The 21,428-nt window shown below is 46.1% G+C and overlaps 1 protein-coding gene across 5 annotated transcripts in view; it reads left to right on the top strand.

The window, feature by feature from the left end:
• Nucleotides 1-21,428, top strand: part of scrib (scribble planar cell polarity protein) — an 82,914-nt gene that overhangs the window by 57,311 nt on the left and 4,175 nt on the right. Inside the window, exons 23-45 of one of the 5 annotated variants that reach the window (XM_076290701.1) lie at nucleotides 187-363; nucleotides 613-729; nucleotides 1,418-1,606; nucleotides 2,114-2,233; nucleotides 2,543-2,599; nucleotides 3,425-3,481; nucleotides 3,881-3,961; nucleotides 7,781-8,176; nucleotides 9,392-9,463; nucleotides 10,581-10,628; nucleotides 10,956-11,081; nucleotides 11,969-12,079; nucleotides 12,715-12,765; nucleotides 13,035-13,181; nucleotides 13,727-13,889; nucleotides 14,138-14,375; nucleotides 14,537-14,626; nucleotides 14,772-14,957; nucleotides 17,662-17,802; nucleotides 18,707-18,846; nucleotides 18,964-19,001; nucleotides 19,505-19,579; nucleotides 21,196-21,250. In XM_076290701.1, the coding sequence (XP_076146816.1) occupies nucleotides 187-363; nucleotides 613-729; nucleotides 1,418-1,606; nucleotides 2,114-2,233; nucleotides 2,543-2,599; nucleotides 3,425-3,481; nucleotides 3,881-3,961; nucleotides 7,781-8,176; nucleotides 9,392-9,463; nucleotides 10,581-10,628; nucleotides 10,956-11,081; nucleotides 11,969-12,079; nucleotides 12,715-12,765; nucleotides 13,035-13,181; nucleotides 13,727-13,889; nucleotides 14,138-14,375; nucleotides 14,537-14,626; nucleotides 14,772-14,957; nucleotides 17,662-17,802; nucleotides 18,707-18,846; nucleotides 18,964-19,001; nucleotides 19,505-19,579; nucleotides 21,196-21,250 (2,875 nt within the window). The remainder of the gene's footprint in view (nucleotides 1-186; nucleotides 364-612; nucleotides 730-1,417; nucleotides 1,607-2,113; nucleotides 2,234-2,542; nucleotides 2,600-3,424; nucleotides 3,482-3,880; nucleotides 3,962-7,780; nucleotides 8,177-9,391; nucleotides 9,464-10,580; nucleotides 10,629-10,955; nucleotides 11,082-11,968; nucleotides 12,080-12,714; nucleotides 12,766-13,034; nucleotides 13,182-13,726; nucleotides 13,890-14,137; nucleotides 14,376-14,536; nucleotides 14,627-14,771; nucleotides 14,958-17,661; nucleotides 17,803-18,706; nucleotides 18,847-18,963; nucleotides 19,002-19,504; nucleotides 19,580-21,195; nucleotides 21,251-21,428) is intronic. The other 4 variants (XM_076290695.1, XM_076290696.1, XM_076290697.1 and 1 more) reach the window with 4 other exon arrangements.

Here is a 21,428-nt window from a genome sequence, read left to right as displayed (position 1 = left end):
ATATGCACATGCATACTAAAGATACTAAGTTTCAAGCAGACACATGCTAAATTCGATGTCTTCCTCTTTCTGTAAACACCCCCGACCTAAAGAGCCACTGATATGTAACCTAGATACATTTTTCTCTAACCTGTGTGTGTGTGTGTGTGTGTGTGTGTGTCTGTGTGTGTGTGTGTGTGTACACAGGTGATCCCCCATGGGCTGGCGTGTCAGAGTGGGCTGCGTGTGGGCGATCGGATCCTGGAGGTGAACACCACCGACCTGCGGCACGCTACACACCAGGAGGCGGTGAGAGCACTGCTCTCCAACAAGCACGAGATCCGCATGCTGGTACGCCGGGACCCCTCCCCACCTGGCATGCAGGTATGCACACACACACACACACACACACACACACACACATACCCACACACACACACATATATACACACACACACACATATATACACACACACACACACACACTCCGATTGCTGTATCTATATATGTATTCATTATGATATGCCTAGTGACCTTAGTTTATGTCATGTCATGAAGATATGAGCATTTGTATGAGAATTATGGCAAAGAATCACTCTGATATGCACTGGAAACTCACTTTTTTGTGAGCAGGAGATCGTGATCATGAAGCAGCCTGGTGAGAAGCTGGGCATCAGCATTCGAGGTGGAGCCAGAGGCCACGCTGGAAACCCCTTTGACGCCACAGATGAGGGCATCTTTATCTCCAAGGTAACCACCACGATACACCACTTCCTCCTACCAAAGGAGGCTGTATTTGTCATACCAGACTGACTATAATATTTAAGCAATAAGCCCCGAGAGGCCGTTCTATATTGTGAATATAGCACAGCTGAGGGTTGTTTAACGGCACTCAGCTTTGCTTCGCTCGCTTTGTGCCTAACAACACCCCTCAGCTGTGCTATATTCACGATATAGAGCGGCCTCTCGGGGCTTATTGCTTTTATAAAATGGCTACCACATATAGGACATTAAAAATGTACACAAAATAAACAAATAATCATGAACTGTAAAAGCTATTTCATCTACAAATGTCCATTCTTCCGCGGAGTCCCCATAGAATAGTTCCACCGCTCGTGGAATTGTTGCTCAGCAACTTTGAATTTTAACCGTTATGCATTCTAAGCGATTAATATAGAACGAAATGTGGTCTCAGCCGTGCTATATCGGGAAAATATACAACGACATCGAACGCGATTCAACCAGTCATAATCAAGGACCGGAACTATCCGTTTTATAAATATACATAATGGACTCTAATCACCTCTCTTCCACTCTTTAATTGTTTCTCTTTCCCCTCCCCTGCCATTTTACTTTGCTCTTTCTTCTCTTCTCTCCTCTTTCTCCCCCTCTCCCTCTCCTTCTCTTCTCTTCTTTCCTCTCTCCCCCTCTCTCTCAGGTGAGCTCCACAGGGGCGGCGGCGCGTGACGGACGGCTGCTGGTGGGCATGCGTATCCTGGAGGTGGGCAACCACAGCCTGCTGGGCATGACTCACACGGAGGCGGTGCGGGTGTTGCGCTCCACCGGAGACACGCTGGTGCTGCTGGTGTGCGACGGCTTCGACCCTCGCAACGTCACAGGCATCGAGGTAAGCACAGATGCTCGGACACAACCTGGGGGAAATTTTTTATTTATTTTTTTGGCCTTTTTTATGCCTTTAATGACAGGACAGTGAAGAATGACAGGAAGCGAGTGGGAGAGAGAGAGTCGGGGTGGGATCCGGAAAGGACCACGGGGCGGGAATCAAACCCGCGTCGCCGGCATACGGTGCAGGTGCCCCAGCCAGTTGCGCCACAGCCGGGGCCAACTTGGGGGATTTTAAAAGAATTTGTACTATGACTACAAATGTTCCGGGATTCTTCCTGGATTTTTACTTTTTATGTATTTTCAAAAATCGTAGGATGGGATGACTGATTCTAACTGGCTAAAGCTAACTCTCCATATCTTGTCCCGCATGGTATACACTCCTGTTAGCCCATAAATTTAGATGTCAAGCGTTTTGCAAGATGTCACATTCAGCGGAAACAGATAACTGTTTTTGACCCATTGAAAATAATTGTTTGCCATTCATGGTGTTTCCCCATATTGTCTACAGTCTTCACCTGGGGTCATCGCCAACCCGTTTGCAGGTGGGATTGTCCGGAAAAACAGCATGGAGAGCATTTCATCCATCGACCGAGACCTCAGCCCTGAGGAGATGGACATCCTGCAGAAGGTGAGTCACTCGGCTGGGCCTGTGCCTAAACACATGCTAGTGTGCACTCTGGGCCTGTGCCTAAACACATGCTAGTGTGCACTCTGGGCCTGTGCCTAAACACATGCTAGTGTGCACTCTGGGCCTGTGCCTAAACACATGCTAGTGTGCACTCTGGGCCTGTGCCCAAACACATGCTAATGTGCACTCTTTAAAGAGTGTTCTTTCTTGTTTATGGGTATTTTTTGCCTGTAGTTTTTATTGACTAATAATCGACTGTTGCTCAGTTCTCACCAGCGCTTCATCTCCCTCTGTCCTTCTTATGTGTAGGAGGTAGAGATGGCAAGAGAGACCTCCCAGTGGGAGAGGGAGGAGATGGAGAAAGTGGTAAGTTAGTTATATGTCTATTCTTTTCATTTATGGTCTACATTTTTCATCTCAGTCACCAAGCGCAATGATCAGCTGTTTCTTCTTACATTCCGGTTTATATACACACATTCATTTCAGTATTTTACATGCGTATCTCCCATAGTCATGCAGCAAAGCTTAATGAAGAACTGCCCCCAAAGTGTGCCATAATTCTTACATGTCCATGGAATACATCCTGTTGTCCCATGAACAAGTTCTTCTAAAAGACCTGGAAGACTTGTCATTGCAAAATGGCCCCTTTGCTTTCTGCTCTCAGTCTGCGCTCCATGTGAATCAGTCTGCTAATTTGTGTGGCTTTTGTTCTTTTGTTGTTTTCTCTCTCTCTCCTTCCTGTCTTTCTTTTTCTCTTTTGTCCCTCCCTGCACACCCTGGGATGTTTGGGTTTCACTCATACCACAATCCTCCATCCCATTCCATCCCATTCCATCCCATCCCTTCACTCCTTCCATCCCTTCCTCCTTCGTTCATTTGTATTTCACTCTTTCACTCCATTTCCTCTTCACACTTTTAACTTCATGATTTGTTGGTTGTTTTTGCCACTCATCCGTGCCCGCACCTCATCCCATACCCTGCCCTTGAACTCCAATCATTGTGTGTGTGTGTGTGTGTGTGTGTGTGTGTGTGTGTGTGTGTGGCATTGCATGTATGTGGTTATTGTATTGTCCGTGGGTGTGTCTGGTGCGTGAAAACCAAACATGGTTCTGCCTGAATGAATGCGGCCCAAATTCCACCACCCTGTTTCCTCCCTCCTCCCCCACTCCTCCGCTCATCTCTCTGGTGAAGGAGCGCATGCGTTTGGAGCGCGAGGAGGCCACACGGCAGCTAGAGGAGGAGGCTGAGGTGAGCTGCCCCCTCCACCAGGGGGCGTCAGCAGCAACACCTGGGACCAGTCGCCTCTTGACATGGCTCTCTTTTTTCAGGATTTGTGGATTTAGAATAAAAACAGCATCTTGAGCCAACAACAGAAGATTAAGGATGATTGTCTTAAACTGAGCTGTCTCCTATAGTATCTCTTAAAAATGGATCTATATTGAGTTCATTGTCATATACATTGCTCTTCACCTAGTTGTTTAATTTTTGCCCACAAAGTATTAGTCATTTATCATGTTTTCCCATAAAGAGCGATTCTTGTCAAGAGCTCTCTCTGATTTGTCTCAAAAGAAAATCCAGCTTCAGTATCACAGCCAGCCAGGTTGTCTAGTTAGTTACCTCTCTGACTGCTGTTCTTCCCTCCTCCAGAACATCAGCGCCGGTCCTCTGAAACTGGACTACAAGACACTGGCAGCACTACCCACAACCAGCCTGCAGAAGGTCAACCGGGTAAGTCACTCACTCCTCATGCCTCAGCCTGCACTGTTTTTTGCCTCAAGTTAAACCAACAAAAATGGTTCATCTCCCATTAATCACTGTGAGATTAATCAATCTCAGTGAGATTGTTCTCTGTGAAACCTGCCTTCATATTATGGGCTGAGTGTGATAAACTCGTTGCTGTAATAGATATTGGACCTGGAACAAATCGGAAAATGTTTACATTCTAGTATTTAATCCTGATTTATTGCTCGCCACTGTTTCATGACACATTGGGAATTTCTTACTCTCTGGATCCTTACCTCACGTCAAGGCCTCTCTCTAAATAGTCTGCTCTGGAATCTCCTTTGTGTGTTTTATTCCCGGGATCCCCTCTCGCCCCTAGAACAGAGGTCAAGCAGGTGCTTCTGGAATCCCAACCTTCAGACTTCAGCATTCTTCTCTAAAAAATGTTGATAAGTGTAGCAGGTGTTTGGTGTATGAGTCTCTGTGTCATTAAGGAGGTAAAGAATGGAGGATGCGGACTGTGAATTCCTGAACACAGTGTTGCGAAAACAGAATTGAATGGCATTCTTCTTCCACAAAAGCATCATTTCTACTGTGAGGAGTCACAAAACTACTGAACCCCTACCGGTGTGACTGGTGCCCACTGTGGACAAGAGACGACTTCCCACCACTAGGAAGAGGCCGTCAGCAGAACCCCACACACAAGGGGAACCCATCCACAGTGCCAGGAAGAACAATAAGGCTTTTGCTTCTCTATGAATTTAGTTACAGCAGGACATCCACCAAAAAAAAAAAAAACGGTTAGCGGAAGTCCAAGTCACAAAGAAAGCCCTGCGGTGAAGAATAAAGCTGGCCTTGACGTCTTCCCTGTTTGCCTGTTGTTGGCACAGCAGTCCAAGCATACCAAGGGCCAAAGCACTTTCATATGGTTGTCACAGCAAGGCTGGATGTGAGTGCATGTGCGTGTGTTCAAGTCGGTGCACTGCACTGCACACTACCCCAGCCTAATTTTAGGGGCAGAATGCAGACGCATTGATGATGATGATCTCACACGTGTGATGGCGCTCGTCCGGCTCGTTCCTCAGCTGTGCTCCGGCACCTTCCGTGAGGCGGGTGGAACGGCGTGCCTCCACCAGTGAAGAAGAGCGCCGCATGCTCATCACATGATCAATCGTGCCTGGCATTCCGCAGACCACAGAACTATGGACCAGAACACTCTCGTGGGGGGCTGGGGGTGTGCAGCGTCCAGAGAAGGACCCTGGCGGGAATAGGAGGAGGGGAGGGGGACAGCTGATGATTGCTCAGAAGTTATTTTAAAAGCGGGCGCGAGGTGATTGGTCAGGCAGCCGATGGGTAAGGTGGGCCGGCGGGAGCCGAGAGGACCGTAAGATCTTCTTTTTTTTCCTGAGCGCAGCACACATCACAGTGTCCTGGAAGTGTTCACTTTCGCGTGGAGGTTTGTGGAGTTTGTCCTGAATCTACAAGCGGCTCTGTAGAAGGTGTGGTAAGGGAAGCTCTGCCTCCATTGGGCTTTGCAGCTTTCTCTCTCTCTCTCTCTCTCCCCTTCTCTCTCATTCAGCTTTCTTTCATCACTTTCTCCTTTCAGCTGTTATCTGTGTCTTTATTCCCATTCATTGTCTCTGATTTTACCCTGGTCATGCCTGGTTGTTAGTTTGTGTTTACAGTTTACGACTGGGATGTAGGAACAATCCATGGTGTTTTTATTAAGTACATGTGAACAGTTTGCACAAGTGTGTGACATGACCTAGTTCCTCACAGAGGTTGGGATTGTGAATACCTTTAGTGTTCAAAATTAAGTTAGCATTGTCCTGAGTATGTATGGCTTTATTTAAAGTTTGTGCTATTAGTGGTATTTTACATTTTTAACATGTGTGTTTGTACTAAATCAGAGCTGGATTTTGTGTTGATTCAAACTTTAATGTCTTTCAGATATGCACTACTACTACAATAGAATACCTCTTCTTAAAGGTCGTATTATGTAGAGTCATGATCTGAATGTTCTTGCTAGGTCAGGAGTTTGTAACGGTCCAGTCGGCGTCTTTTCTGAGAGTGTTTAACCCACATATCTCTGCCAGCTGTCGCCTCAAACATGCCGAGAGGTTAGGACAGGGGGTGTTCACAGCCAGTGCAGCGCTCAAGTACGACCCCTCTCCAATACCAAAGGGATTTGCGCTCCATAGCTCTGGCCATCTCAGTCCGAGGCTCTCAGATGAAGATTCCTAGATTAAAATTGCTCTTAGTTCTGTTTTATTTGTGTGAAGGTGGACCTCCCGTCTTTACAAGGCATTGTAATGCATTCAACAACCTATGTCAGTGCAGCCCCCCCTCGTATCAGTGATTCTTTTCAGGATGTGCTATTTTAGGGGCAAGCTTGGTATCAGGGTTGGCTGAGAGTAGTGTGTGCAAGCAGATAGGCCCTTATAGTCTTTTGAAGGAGGCTGAACAGTGAAGTAGTGAGATAGTATGGTAACCGTTGTAGCGATATAATTGCGTCGCTCTCCTGCCTTACGTGACTACTCAAGTGACTGTCTCACTGCTAGCTTAGTTAGCCTAAGTGCAGTTATTTATTCACTAGACATTTATTCAGACATTTTCATTCAAATTGGTTGGTACTGCATGCAAATGTACGACCTCTGTGTCAGTACCTTGCTCTATCAGTGGAGTGACACACCTAATAAGTACAAGTAATGTAATCCACTCTTAGACAGACACATTTGCACTCCTATACAAAATCAGTGTGCTGATTAGTTGGCTAGTTAGTTAGAGTAGTAAAGTAAACCCACCTCCCCAGCTGCCATTGTACTGAAAGGGCAGTGGGTCACATGCCACACCAGAACAGACATGCTGAATCCTAAATGGCTGACGTGGGATTAGATGCCATGTCATATTTAGTGGTTCTGGGGAGGAAAGGTCATTAAAGCACTGGCCTGAGAACAGTGGATGGACATGCATGTTTCCTGACCCTAGTTCATTAGTGGAGTAAGCCCTCCACACTCAGGGGCACAATGTTGCTATTATCAGGTGTGCTATTTACTATATAGGCCAAGCTGAATTTAGCTTCTCTGTATGATGCATGGTGTGGAATGCTTCGGCAGACCACAGGGTTGTTGCAGGAATGTTTGGGTCATTGTCCTCTTTTAAGTTATGTTATATCTATGTGACCAGTTGCCGTTTGTTGTCGAAACAAAATTGCTGTTTAATTACGGAGATATCTGTTTTTAGGTTTATTTGTTTTAGTTGTTAGAATTACAATTGTTTGCAGCTACCCAGATGTTATCTGGATATTATTAGTAGAGGTATTAATGAGGTATTTGGTTTCAGATGTTTTCCAGTGGGACAATGACAGTGGGAAATGTAGTGGGTATTCTGCAAGAGTTTGGCTACTAGGCATGTTGGATGGTACACTAGCAACAGAGTAGCCAATCGAGTGTCTTTCCCAACCAGGCTGGCTCTAGCTCTTGTGTGATGTTCATCCACTCAGTATCATATCCTACTCTTCTGGCACTCATTAGCCCAAGACTATTTTGCTATTTATTTATTAGTTATACTCTATCTCTTTCCTTACCCACATCACATCCTGTCTTACCCAGCCCCTACTGTGTTGTGTTCTGAGGTTGCTGGGGTAAGGGCTTCTTGTTGTTTGTTTGGTTTTGCCAGCTCCATCTCTTTTTGCCTTCTCTGTCCTCTCACTGCTTTCCTCTTTCCTTCCTCCCTTCCTTTAATACTTGCTTTGGTCATACCCTTTCCCTCTCTTGTGTTCTCACCTGTCCCTTGCACTTTTTCTCTCCCTCCTCCCCCCCTCAGTTCTCTCCCTCGTTCTCTGCTTCCGTCCCAATGGAGGCTGGCCTGCAGTGCGTTGCTCCCGTAGACCCCCTGGCCTTCGAGCCCGGGGTGGTCCTCACCACGTACTTCTCCCCCGAGCCCATCAATGTGGTCCCTGTGTCCCCCAAGATGAGCGCGGTGCTCCCCCCGACCTCCGACCTCACCCAGGAGCCCCCCATACAGCATCCCGCCACGCCACAGGAAGGGGAAGAGGAGGAGGAGTGTCTGGTGGACTCCCAACCCATCTGCTTCAGCGAAAACCCGTTCCTGGTGGCCAATCGCAAGGGCAAAGGGCGCCCCCCACAAGAGCGTATTCTGTCTGGGCCCCCAGTGGGTTATGGGAAACAAGGCCAGCTGAAGACCTGGCAGTACACTAAGGCAAGAGGCCTGCGGTGTGTCTGATTGTGTTCCAGCATGGCTTGTTGCCCCTCAGCTAATGGCAATTACCCTCAACACCCCTCGGTGCTTAAAAAGGACATCCTGAAGCCGTCCACTGACCTCATCAGGCGTATTAACAGATTTTTAACAAGCTTTTCCTTGTTTGGTGCCAGTCCCCTGAAAAATGGTCAGCAGGAGCAACTGGTCACTTTCCCCAGTGTTTAAAAGATGAATGCATCTCATCTCTGCACTAACACTTGCGAAAAATCACACAGAGCATGGTTTGTTTTGCGTTTGTAATTATATTTCTCAGGAAAAGATTTGATTCATATTGGTTGCAAAAATGGCCTTTTTTTGTAAAAGAAAAAGCTCTTATTCCCAATCACAGCACACATGTCGTGAGACCAGTAAGCTGGTAAAATATTGTCCCTGTGCCAGAGTTAAACCTGAGACGACAGGAAAACCTATTGCAGCAGCGGTTTCTCTGGGAAAGCCTTGCCTTAAGTGGCGTTCCTGTGTGGAGCATGTCAGGAATGACAGGAATTCCAGAGCGACAGGTGTCTGTAGGGAGAGGCCGTGTTCCATGACCTGTCACTGCTAAACATCATTACCACATCACCACACACACACACACACACACACACACACACACACACACACACACACACACACACACACACACACACACACGTGAATGTGTGTGTCCCATGGGATACTCCAACCACCAGCAGTTATATTGTAGAGTACCGATCACTCAACATCAAAATGTACATTTTCCTAGTCTTGCTTTTCCAAAGCATTTTATTACAGAATTGCTGCTCTGTTGTGTTCCTGTGAGGGTGAATGAATATAGCGGTGTCCTATGCATTTCTGCTCATGTGTACGTATGAAATAACAGAGCAAATGTTGCAAATTAACTGTTGCAAAAACCCTGTGGCAAACTACAGTCTCAGGATTTACAACTGGCCGTGACAGGAATGTTAGAGACTCTGCCATGGGGCAACTTGTGGTCTGTGCAAATGCATCGCCCACTTTAGCATTAGAGAACATGTCGTTCCACTGAGTTTGCTGAGTACACCAGTTTTAAAAGTTGGACTATTGACTAACAACATGGCTTGAGGGATTTACTGGGATGGTAGAAGTAGCAGAGATAAGCAGCTGTTGACTGTGTATGTGCGTTTGTGTGTGTGTGTGCGCGCATGCTGTTTTTTCCAGGCGCCCTCCACAGACGCCCAGAGGACAGACAGTCCTATTCGTGACGTGTCCTACTCACCCAGCTCCCAGCCCGTAAGTAACCCCCCACATCCCCTCCATGGACACATTCTGCCCACTCCCCACACACACACTCAAACTCTCTCTAAGTTTGGGCATCTTCACAGAAGCCTGTCTAGACTGTTCCCAAGAGTGTAAACCCATAAGGCCTTTCCACACTGCTAACGTTAACTATAATGATTAAAGTTATAATCCTGGACAGTAGAGACCCATTAGAATCCATCTAATTTTAGGCATTACATTAATGAACTTGAATATTCTTGAGAGGCTTTCCATGTCAGTGTGGATGCTCATATTGCTTCTATCTGTGTACATCCATCAACATCAACACATTTAGTTTATGAGGGAATTGTCGAGCCCTGATGGAGCATCATATTCCATTCACAAAACCTTGCCATCACTTTTGGGTAATCACTGCATCCAAAAAAAAAAAAACACTTTCTACAAAAAGAAAGATCGCTCTCTCTCTCCTCACCTCATCCTTCCCTCCCTCCATCCCTCCTCCAGCCGTCTGTTAAGCAGCACTCCTCCCCAGCCCAACCGTCAGGTGGCAGAGAGACCCGGTTTGTAAGTGGGCTCTGTGGTCTGGTCTGGTCTGGTCTGGTCTTTGTGTCATATGGCCTGGCTTTTGCCTGCAGAAAGCATTTGAGCTCTGCCCCTTTGGAAGTGATTTGTCATGTGATCCCAGTCCACATTCATACAGAATCTTAGGAGTCCTTAGTCAAGAAACATGATGCAGAATTGCATGTCTTATAACACTTTGTAGCAAGGCGGAGTTGAAACTGACAGCTACAGTAGTGCATACTGGAGAAGGAGGTGTTCTTGAAATATATGTATAGAAAAAAATCAACTCTGATGGCCCATACCCAAAATCATAAGCATAAAGAATGGTTAGAGTTAGGATCTGGCTGAAATGTGAAGTGCTTTCTGATGCTCTAATCGCTAGTGGTCCTACTGGCTATAGCAATTAATGTATGTGTGTTTGATATTAGGACCTGACGCATGTTTGGGAGAACATGATCAGAAGTGTGTGTTTCTCTGGGCTTGTGCCTGCTTCTCTCTGTGGTCTGTGAGCCTTCACTATCACCATCACCAGTCAGCTCATTTCCACACGGTTTCTTTTGCTTTTCAGGCCAGTATCCATTTCACCTCTAATGCCACTCCCAAGGACAATTCATCTGTGAGTGTCACGTCTTTCAGTGGAGCTGTGGGATCTTGACTATTCGTCAAGCCATCGCACTTTCAACAAATACACATTTTATATATAACACAAAAAAAATACAAATAATGCATAGAATGTGTATATTATTTTTATCCATTTCATTTTTCTTCATAAACAATTTTTTTGTATTGATTTTCATGACATGGTCTGATTTGCCTCAAATGAAACTAGACTGAAAGGACTATTTGATCATAGCTGTTGAAGCTTCGGCCACTGGAGTTGTGGCTTGTACACTTTACAACCAGAGCTTACCTTCTGCCTCTTCCCTTTTTTCCCCCCTTGCAGACCAAGCCGGGTGTGATCCAGCCCATGTCTCGCATGAGGCAGACGGCCTCGCCAGTCAGTCAGGATGGCCACAGCAGCCCCAACCCCTTCCAGCATGGCCCCTCCCCCATCAACTCCCAGACTTCTGTAAGATCCCTCACGACCGTGTAGAGTGCACCGCCACGCGCCCCTCCCCTCCTACTCTCACTGCATGCCACTGCTGCAGGCTTTAGCGGAACCTTCCGGAGCATCTCAGCGATATCCCATATGGAGATTTTCTGTCATTTTCTATGCGCTTAACCTCTCCTTTTATGGGTCTATTGTTTAGCCAGACCCATACGAATTGACAGATTCATTAAACTCACATCACACTGGTGTGTAAGACTTTACATGCAAACATTTAAAGCTACTTTAATTTACCTGGATGAACTTTGATCTGATTTATTTTATTTTTATTTATTTTTTTAAAGAAAATGTCCAACACCACATGTGCCAGATTTTTTCTACTACTACTTTTTGTACTTACAGCTTTAAAAAATAGTATTAGTGTGCTTTTTTTGGTAGTGTAATGTCTAGCCGGGGCAGATAGTGCACTCACGTTACCTCAGGGTCGTAGAGTTGTCCCTCCATGTTCCCCAGTGTCGATCCATCTCCACTTTTTCTCTCTCTTTCACACACACAGTCATTCTCGTTCCTTTCTCAAGTCCTACTCCACCTCCTTCCATACTCTTGTCCATTCTGCGTCTCTTGTGCGGGAGGCCAGGTGTGCCTCCTCTGCATGCTGTCCGCTGCTGTTCCTGTGGTCCTCTGCTCTTCCTGCTCTCTCATTTGTCTCTCCTGGGTTCCTCTGTGTCTGTCTTCTCGCCCATTCCCTCTTTCTGCTCCTCCCCATCCCTCCTTTCTTCTCTCTTTCTCTCTCTCTCTCTTTTTTTTTCTTTCTTTCTCTCTTTCTTTCTTTCTTTCTTTCTTTCTATCTCCCCTCTGGATCCTGCTCCTGCTGCCCGCCCATCCCCCTCTCCCTTGACCCTGTGCAGCCGCGCGCCCCTTCCCCTGACACAATTGAAGAGTTCCCCATCAATATCAAGCAGGCCTACAAGGCCTTTGCCGCTGTGCCCCACTCTCTGGCAGTGCTGGAGCCGCCTCAGGTAGGATAGTGGTGTCCCCCGCCCTCAACCCTCAAAGCACAATCCACTGGAGCTACCAAGCATGTTGTGGTCCCCATACCCCCACCCCTACCCCCACCCCCAGCCGAGGCCCACCGTCTCTGGGTCACCCAGCCCAGGGAAGAGTCCTCTCCTCTCGAGGGTCCTCTGTCCTGCTGAGCCTCTTAATGCATGGTTCCCCCTTCACCTGGTGTTTGTGTGGTGTGTGTTGGGGAGCACGTCTCCCTTTGGGTGCCATCTTCTGTCGTGAGTGTCTTCATCCGTAATGTGGACGGTCGGTCTTGCTTTGTACAGCATTATGTGGATACCCAAACTAACCTGACAGACTATTACACACAAACAAATGGAACCTTAACCTTCCACGGCTGACACATGGTACATGACACCCCAGTACAGTTCTAAGACTCATCCATGAGCATTCACTGCACATCTGCACTGTGCTCCCTCCCCTGCTTGCTTCCCTTTTTGTTGTGACAATGGTGATTTGATTGTAAATATGTCAACAATATTCAGTACTATATTTCCAATTACCCTGTTCTTCTTTACTTACCTTATCGATCTGCCCCCCCCCCCCCTTTCTTTCTTGCTTTCTCCGTCTCCCTCTGTCCGACTCACAGGACAAATTTGGTCAGCGGAACAATGTTCACCCTGTACAGCCATCCCCTGAGGTAAGATAGCACCCTCAATACGAGGACCGCACACCACTGGTTTAGCAGTTGCCTGTTATTAGTGGCAGAAAACTAGGGCAAGGAGCGCACTGATCTTAAAAAATAACTGTGTGTGTTTTTACTTTAAGCACACCTCATCATAGCACTTACTGGCAGCTACTGTACTGTTGACCAGTGCTGTAGAGGAAGTCTCTTGCTAGTGTCAGACTCAGGAGCGAGAGTGATATGAGGTGTGAAGTGACTGTGGTGATGTTTGCGGCTCCCTCCAGTCCGATTGGGGAGATGATGTGTTCACAGATGAGGTGGAGGTGGACGGGGGAGCGGACTCAGTCTTCCCCCGCCCCTCCCTTGCCTCGGAGGACTACGCAACTCTGGCAGCAGTGCCACGTCTTTCGCGGCCCACTGTGGAGTTTAAGGTACCCCCTGCCCAAAGCCTGGCATTGCCCTCTGTCTGCTGGGCTGTCTTGGTCCTGCTTCGGTGGTGGTGGTGGGGGGCTACTTTGAATAAAGCACTTTATTTAATCCTGTCTTGTTTGTAGTAATGGGATCTACTGATTTCTTTTCCCCTCTTTCTGATGAATGCAAACCTAGATAGATTATGTATTAAATGACCCTCAGGCTGTGATTTTATATTATGTTATAAATTGTTGCATGCTGAATGAATGCTTGAACTGGGAATAATTAGCTCTGCAATGGTTGTAACAGTGGGACCTCTTCTTCTCTCTTTTCTCAATCATGGAAAGACTTGAATTGGGCCTTTACTCCTGCTGTGTCATGATTAAAAAAAAATGTAAAGGTTTTGAATGTAAATGATGAAGGTGTCTTTTCTCTGCTAACGTTTATAATTGTCTTGAGCTGTAAGCTAAAAATCATTGCTACTCCTTGCCTACCCCATAAACACCAAACCAGTCTGGATTATCGTCCCAGTGATCCCTGCCTAATCTGCGTGTTCCTTTAACAGACGCCTAGTCCCATGGGAAGGAACAGCCCAGAGCAGCGCTCCTTCAGGGATCGACAGAAGTACTTTGAGATCGACGTGAAGCAGCAGACTCCGGACAACAAGCCCAAGCCCCGTGTCTCCTTGGTGGGGGAGGAGGACCTGAAGAAGATGAGGGAGGAGGAAGGTTAGTTACCTTCTCAGTTGATTATCTAATTTCCCAAATATTAGCCGAGATTTATTTATAGATTTTACAAAATTTCTTCAGATATGAGATTAATACACTGCCATTAATACACTGTTAATATAGTATTAATATGCTTTTGTTTTTTTAACTTGCATAAAACACTATCCTGCGGTTTACACAATGCGGCTAATACACAGGAAATTACTGTAACTGGACTGATTTTTTTTATCTATTTTTTAATCCTCCAGCAAAGCGGTTTGACCAGTGTGCACGGGACTACTTGCTTGACGAGGAAGAGGAAGAGGAGGAAGACCTTGCCAAACAAGTGGCTGCAATGAAGGCCAGTGGAAAGGTGCTGCTGGATGGCGTGGAGTACAAGGTTGAGAGTGTGGGTGGGAACAACTCACACGCTGCCACGCCCCCCAGGATGTGTGCCACTCCCCCTAGCTACAACTCCACACCGCCAAGCTACTGTGGAACGTCCGGGTACGTCACCACTCACCACAATCGTTCACACACACGCTCTTAGCCATCTCTCACCAATGCACACTTTCATTTACAGGTCTTCACACAAGATTTGTAAAATATTGTCTCTCTTTTTAAATATGCGTGTGTGTGTATGTGTGTGTGTATGTGTGTGTGTCTAGGCCTTCATCAATTGATGGCAGAGGAGACTCCCAGAGAAACTCCATGGAGGAGACTTTCAGACTGGACCAGAGGCCCAACTCCATGACTGGGTAAGCAGTCTCAACCTCCAACACCACAAATAGTGTAGAGGAACCAAGAAACTGAACCATCCAACAAAAAAAAAAAAAAACATCTCATTGCCCACATTTGACAAATTGACAATGTGCACATGTTTGTTTGTGTGTCTGTGTGCAGACTCGTGCCCATGTACACTGGTGTTGAGTCTGCCGCACCCATCCGCACTGCCAAGGCGGAGCGCAGGCACCAGGATCGTCTGCGCATGCAGAGCCCCGAGCTGGCCATCGCATCAGACAAGGAACTGTCGCCCGCAGAGAAGCGTGCCCTGGAGGCCGAGAAGAGAGCCATGTGGAGGGCGGCCAGGTAGCTCATACGCTCTCATACTTACTAACTCTGTAAACACCATGGGCTGTATTTACTTTACCAAGGGGGTTCAGTCTGCATTTTTCTAATCTACTATATGTCTAAGCCATAAATAAATATTTAAATGCAAACAGCTAAACTGAATTAAGAATGATGATCAGCTCCTGTTTAGCTGTCCAGGCAGTGTAATTACCATGGGCCAGAAGAAATGAGGGGGATTTATCTCTGGACAGGTGCAGGTGATCATCAGCAGTCATCTTTTAAAAAAAAAAGAGAAAAAAACAAGAAAGTTTTATTTATTATTCGAACGGCCTTGAGACTTGTTTTTAAGTATTTAATGCAGTTGTCTGGGTAGTTTATGTAAGTTTCCCCAAGATGAAATACAAGAACATAGTCAGGAATAGCCTACATTTTCAATATGAGCAATCCTTTCAAAGAGTCTGATACATTTCATAACCTGATATAGAATTTAGAGTTATAGATTTTTCATATTAATCTGGCAATTTAGTGATCATATTCCTTTACATTCCAATGAATAATTTCCCTGTCTTCTGAAACGCATTAAAATGATTTAAATTATAATGCTAATCAATGTTCCTAATCAATGCTAACGAAATACAACTTTTAAAGTGCTTTTTTAACACTGTGGACATGTTGGCTGCATCTAAACAGCAGTCTAGATTTCTTGCCTTCAACTCCAACAAACCCCATAGGTGTTACACCTCATTATCCTCAACACTCTGGTGAAGCAGGACAATCATAGGTGTTACACCTCATTATCCTCAACACTCTGGTGAAGCAGGACAATCATAGGTGTTACGCCTCATTATCCTCAACACTAGTGAAGCAGGACAATCATAGGTGTTACACCTCATTATCCTCAACACTAGTGAAGCAGGACAATCATAGGTGTTACACCTCATTATCCTCAACACTAGTGAAGCAGGACAATCATAGGTGTTACACCTCATTATCCTCAACACTCTGGTGAAGCAGGACAATCATAGGTGTGATGCCTCATTATCCTCAACCCTCTGGTGAAGCAGGACAATCATAGGTGTGATGCCTCATTATCCTCAACACTCTGGTGAAGCAGGACAATCACAAGTACCTTCTCCCAATTTAAGGGGCACATCTATCCTTGTGTCAGAGTTTGACGCTGGTATGCTGGGTTGTATTGAAAACAATGTAATCTAATATAAACAAGCATCATAAGCAGAGTGCGCCGTACACAAGTCAGTGCCTGTGTAGGGACATCTTTAGACGTGTACAAGAGATACAGTAAACACCCTTGGTACATATGGCCCTATATAAATAAGGCCTCATGAGTGAGTTGCAGATCACCAGATTGAGTCTGAGTCAGACAGATGTGGCACAGAGAACATCCTTGTTGAGTATAGTTGGAAGTCACACAGTCTCTTAACTTCTTCCTGCTCCCTACTTTCTCTTCCCTCTGTAGCACCTAAGTGTATTTTCATATTCTCTCGACTATCGCGGTGCCCTTTTTGGTAGTCCACAGAGCCTGTTGTTTCTATCTCTCTCCTGTTTTTGTAATTGCGCTTGAGGTTAATGAGGAGTAACCAGATATCAAGCAATATATCTCCCACTGTCAGCGTTGTCACCAAAGATTTGTCATTTTACATTCATACATCTCTGCATTTATTTAGAGAAATATATACATTACCGTGCAAAAGTTTGGGGGTTCCATTCCACTCCATTATAGACAGAATACCAGCTGAAATTAGTTGCATTGTTTTTTTTAATCAGGGCAGCAGTTTTCAGATTACTTTATGTGCTTACATAATTGCAAAATGGTTCTCCAATGTTTTCTCAGTTAGCCTTTTAAAATGACATCAGATTAGTAAACAGAATGTGCCTTTGGAACACTGGATGAATGGTTGCTGATAATGGGCAATGTAGATATTGCATTAAAGATCAGCCATTTTTTTCTACAACAGTAATTTACAACATTAATGATACAAGGAACATGGACATTTCTAAGTGACCCTAAACCTTTGAACGGTAGTGTATCTCTCACTTTCATTTATAGAAGAGGTTAGATTTCATACATACCGTATTTTCCGGACTATAAGTCGCACTTTTTTTCATAGTTTGGCTGGTCCTGCGACTCAGGTGCAACATATATATATATATAGATATATTTATATATATATGTTTATCCCTCTTCATGACACATTTTTTGACTGGTGCGACTTATACTCCGGTGCGACTTATAGTCCAGAAAATACGGTATTTGATATGTAGCTATTCATGTGTAATCATCTAGATTGGTCAATTATCATTGAGTGTCAGTGAGACTATTATCATTCTGTGTACATTGGCGTTGTAGAATCTTCCCTAGTGACTCCTCAGTTCTCTCCTGCCTTTCCTGTTCCACTTGTTGTTTTACTCTTACTCTTTTCTGCCCTGTTGTGTCCTCGCCTCCTCTCCTCTGTGTTGGTGTGTATGTTTGTGTGTTTGTACCCTATACCTCTCCCCGTTGCCATGTTCTTTTCCTCCTCTCCTCTGTGTCTTTCCTCATTCTTTTCTTTCTCTCTTGTTGTCTTCCCTACTCTTGCTCCCTTTCTTTCCTCCTTTTTTTCTTTGCATTTGTCTTCTTACCTCCTGATTTTGCTCTCTCTCCATCCTCTCTTCCCTCTATCCCTCCATCTCCACGTCTCTCTGTGATGGTTGGTTGGTGTAGGCCTTATGGCCTAGAGGAGGATGTCAGGCAGTATGAGCAGGATCTGGCCAAGAGACTGTACCAGTCCAGAGTGCGGGCGTCGCAAGCCAGTGCCAACACCAACCCCAACCCTTCCTCCTCTTCCTCTTCCTTCCAGCCCAGGTCTGCCCTTGCCCGGCCGTGCCCAGCCACAATGCATCTTGGGGGGGCTGTGCTCTGGGCTGCTTTGGGGTGCTTGATAGCGGGTCGGGGGCGTTTGAATACTAGGGGTTACCACGTTCGAGAGCTGACATATCCAAGCCTTACAAGTGATCCAGCAAAAGCCACTTCCAGCTAGCTTTGCACGATCACGCACCTGCACTTTGAGTTGCACTGTTTTGGTCGATTTTCCCTCTTTGCGCTTTCTTCTTTCTAACTTTCTCATATTTTCCCTATATTCCCCTTTTCTCCCCCTTTTGTTCTATTATATTGCACATTCTACAGATATTTACTTTGCTGCCCTTGTATCTCTTTATTCTTTGCATATGTCCTCCATCTGGCATTTCCTGTCTGTTTCCTTCCCCCTGTGTGATGCACCCTGTCTTTGCGTTGCCTCTCAATAACATTGGCTCAACTCTGATCGTCCCTGTTTCTAACCAGCTGTCTTAGACGTGATAGATATCTAACTAGCACACACTGTTTTTCATACTGTATTGTCCATTACCTGATGCATTCATTCATGTTCTGATGCTATGCCTTTTGCCATTTTGTCATCTTTGTTCTCCATACCTGCTTTCTTTGCCTCTTAAATGCCCTGCTTGCTCTGTCTCCCATTTAGTTAGTCTGTTCATCTCTTTGCTACTCCTCTATCTGTCTGCCTTATAATCTCTAGCTAGATTTCTGTCTCTTTCTCTTCTCTCCCTGTGTCTCTCTCTTCTCTCTCTGTGTCTCTCTCTCCTCTCCCTGTGTCTCTCTCTTCTCTCCCTGTGTCTCTCTCATCTTTTTCTCCCTTTCGCTCTCTACCTCCCTCTACTCCCTTACCTTCCCTCATCTCTAACCTCCTGCATTTTTCTCTCTCTCTCATCAGGATGAAGTCTCTGGAGCAGGATGCCCTAAAGGCCCAGATGGTCATTGCCAAGTCCAAGGAGAACAAGAAGCGCAGCACACTGGACCAGCTGGTCGAGTCGCCCTCGCCAGCCCCGACCCCCTCCCCCACACCTCTGGATGGTGCGCATCACAGACTCTCACCACAGCCACCACCACTTCATTAGCAGCTGGAGTAGATCAGTATAATATCTGATTTCATTTTTGTTTTGTCTTCAATTGTGTCATTGTCTTACACAGATATCAGTCCTCGAGGTGTGACATCACCAGGCAGACTGGTAAGGAGCACCCTTTTTTAAATGGATTCCTGTTTCAGTGGTCATGGTTGTCTTTTGTTTTCCAGGAAAGTGATGCAGGGCACAATGTGCTGCACACATGACTCCACTGAGCCATCCGAAGCATCACCCACATCTTAACACCACCTACAGCTTATTAGTATCACCCACATCTTAACACCACCTACAGCTTACTAGCATCCACATGGACCCCTCACAACATTTACATGCTTTTTAGTGTTCACCCATCACATAACAGTCACTGAAGCAAACAGATCACCTCAGGTCAACTCTTTCATATACATCAACATGGACACTCCCTGCTTCCTTCTCTCTGTCCTTCTCTCCTCCAAACATTTTCTCCTATTCCTTGCCTTTCCTCTTCTCTCTTCCCCAACTATACCTCCTTTACTACGGTCTCATTCATTCCTCCCTGTCCCTTCCTTCCTCCCCTCAATTTCACCATCCCTCCTTTTCTTTGACTCCTATTTGCTATCCCTCTCTAGTCCCTGTCAGAAAAGAAGTTTGACTACCGACAGTTTGCCGCCATTCCTTCTTCCAAACCTGTTTACGACATCGAGGTATTGCCTGCATGCCCTGCTCCTCAGAGCCCCCAAACCCTTAGCCCCTCCACCCGTCTCTCCTGCCCTCCTCTCCACCCCCCCCCACACTCCCCCCTTTCAGCCTTCCCGAAGATTAATCGCCAGCGAGCCTCTCAGAGCCACCCATGTCCACAGTGCTGCAGCCTAAAGATCAGCCGCCATTTTGGCTCAAGCCTTGGCTGCAGGGGTGCCTCTGCGTACCTCTGCTTACAACCGTTTCCACTTCCTGCTTTTCCTTTTAACTAATCGTACTATGGGAGAATTGTAGAAGAGGGGGCTTATGATTAATCTCTAAACAGGTGGTAACAGGTGGGCACAGGTGGGTCACATTAATATGGGGCTTTCTTTGAGATTGTGGGAGAATCGATTCTACTTGAAGCTGCTCTTTAATCACCCCCAGACACAGCTCCATAGGCAGAAGCAGAAGCAGTTTCTCACCAGTCAAGAAGCAGTTAATTTAGATGGGACCTGAATCATGGCACAAGCCAGAAAGAAGCTGCTCGATATTCAGTTTCACCTCCATTAACATGATGGCCACCTGTATTTATTTAGGTGTGTGTAGGTTTAGATTGTAATGTGGCGTAGCCTGTTTGCAGTATGTCAGGTGGAGACACCAGAAGGGAGAGAGAGCAGGAGACCCTCAGGTGGGAGGGTTTGGGGACATGGCGGGGTGCTTGTGTGTTGAGTTTGGTGCCTGGGTGTTTGTCAAGTGGTTGGTGTCTCACCATTGTGCTCCTTGATTTGTGTTTGTTTGGGTTATGGACTGTCCTTGGTGTTCTAATTCAGTGTGTGTGTGTGTATGCGTGCATACGCCGTATGTTTTTAAGATGTGTTACTTGTTCTCACATAATCAGCCAGTAGCTTTCCCCATCCCCCTCTCCAGGTTGCAGTGTTGGCCTGTTTGATTAAATGAAGTTGAAATGAGTGGAAGCACGATGCATCTCCTCTCCAGGATCCCTTCCACTATAGGTCACTCAGCTGGAGGAGGAATGGGGCGAATATGTGGCCAGTAGTGTAGTGTTATGTTACACAAATGGGTCCATAAAGAAGTGGGCTTTACACAGGCATTTTACCGGTTAAATTCAATGTCTGTGTGGTTTGGTTTGCATGCTTTGTGACTGTTAGTGTGAAATGTTGTTGTGGTGTTGTATATTGTATGTTCTGTGGACAGACTGGTTGTCTCTGGTAACACCAAGTAGCGTATTTCTGTGCTTATATGGGAATGAATTTGGCAGAAGGCTTTTGCAAGGTGGCTGGCAACTACGCCTGGAGCTGAGACTAACCTTTCTGTTTAATTGTGCTAACACCAGTTTAAGGAAACAAGGCAGCAGTTTCTTGCATTGCCATCTAGTGGCTGGGGGCTGAAACTGCGTTGCTCATTTCAACTTTGGGCTGAATGGTTTAAACATGACCTCTAACCGCATCCGCTCTCGCTGCACTGATGTGTGCAGAAAGGAGCCGCCTGGGATGGCCCCTCCAACTTCTGTGGCACCTCTGGCTTCTCTGTTTCCATGGTGAACTTCTCCAAGGAAACGGTGTGAACAGGTGAAACACTCTCTCAGGTTGCTAAGGTTCTCTTTTCTCTTCCCTTTCAGTCTCCCGACACTGCTGACAACATGCGCTACATTGATGACGGCTCCAGCAACCCAGGTGAGAGCGCAATACCGCCCCCGCTCTGCTCGGGGGAGGAACTGCATGCTGTGTGCTCTTGCAGGACAAAGGCCTGTAGTGAAAGAACTGCATCATTGGTTTCATTTGTGTTGTCCTCCTGAATACAGGTGACTTCCTGGGATAAGTCGTCTCCTATTGGTAGGACACTCTTTCATGT

Source organism: Alosa pseudoharengus, unplaced genomic scaffold (assembly GCF_046254945.1).
Source record: "Alosa pseudoharengus isolate Yale_2024_CS ecotype anadromous, Long Island Sound unplaced genomic scaffold, YU_APseudo_1.1 YU_APseudo_1.1_scf_18, whole genome shotgun sequence".
In the NCBI taxonomy this organism is placed as follows: Eukaryota; Metazoa; Chordata; class Actinopteri; order Clupeiformes; family Clupeidae; genus Alosa; species Alosa pseudoharengus.
Note: the sequence above shows the minus strand (reverse complement) of the source record. Positions and strands in the feature narration are given on the sequence as shown.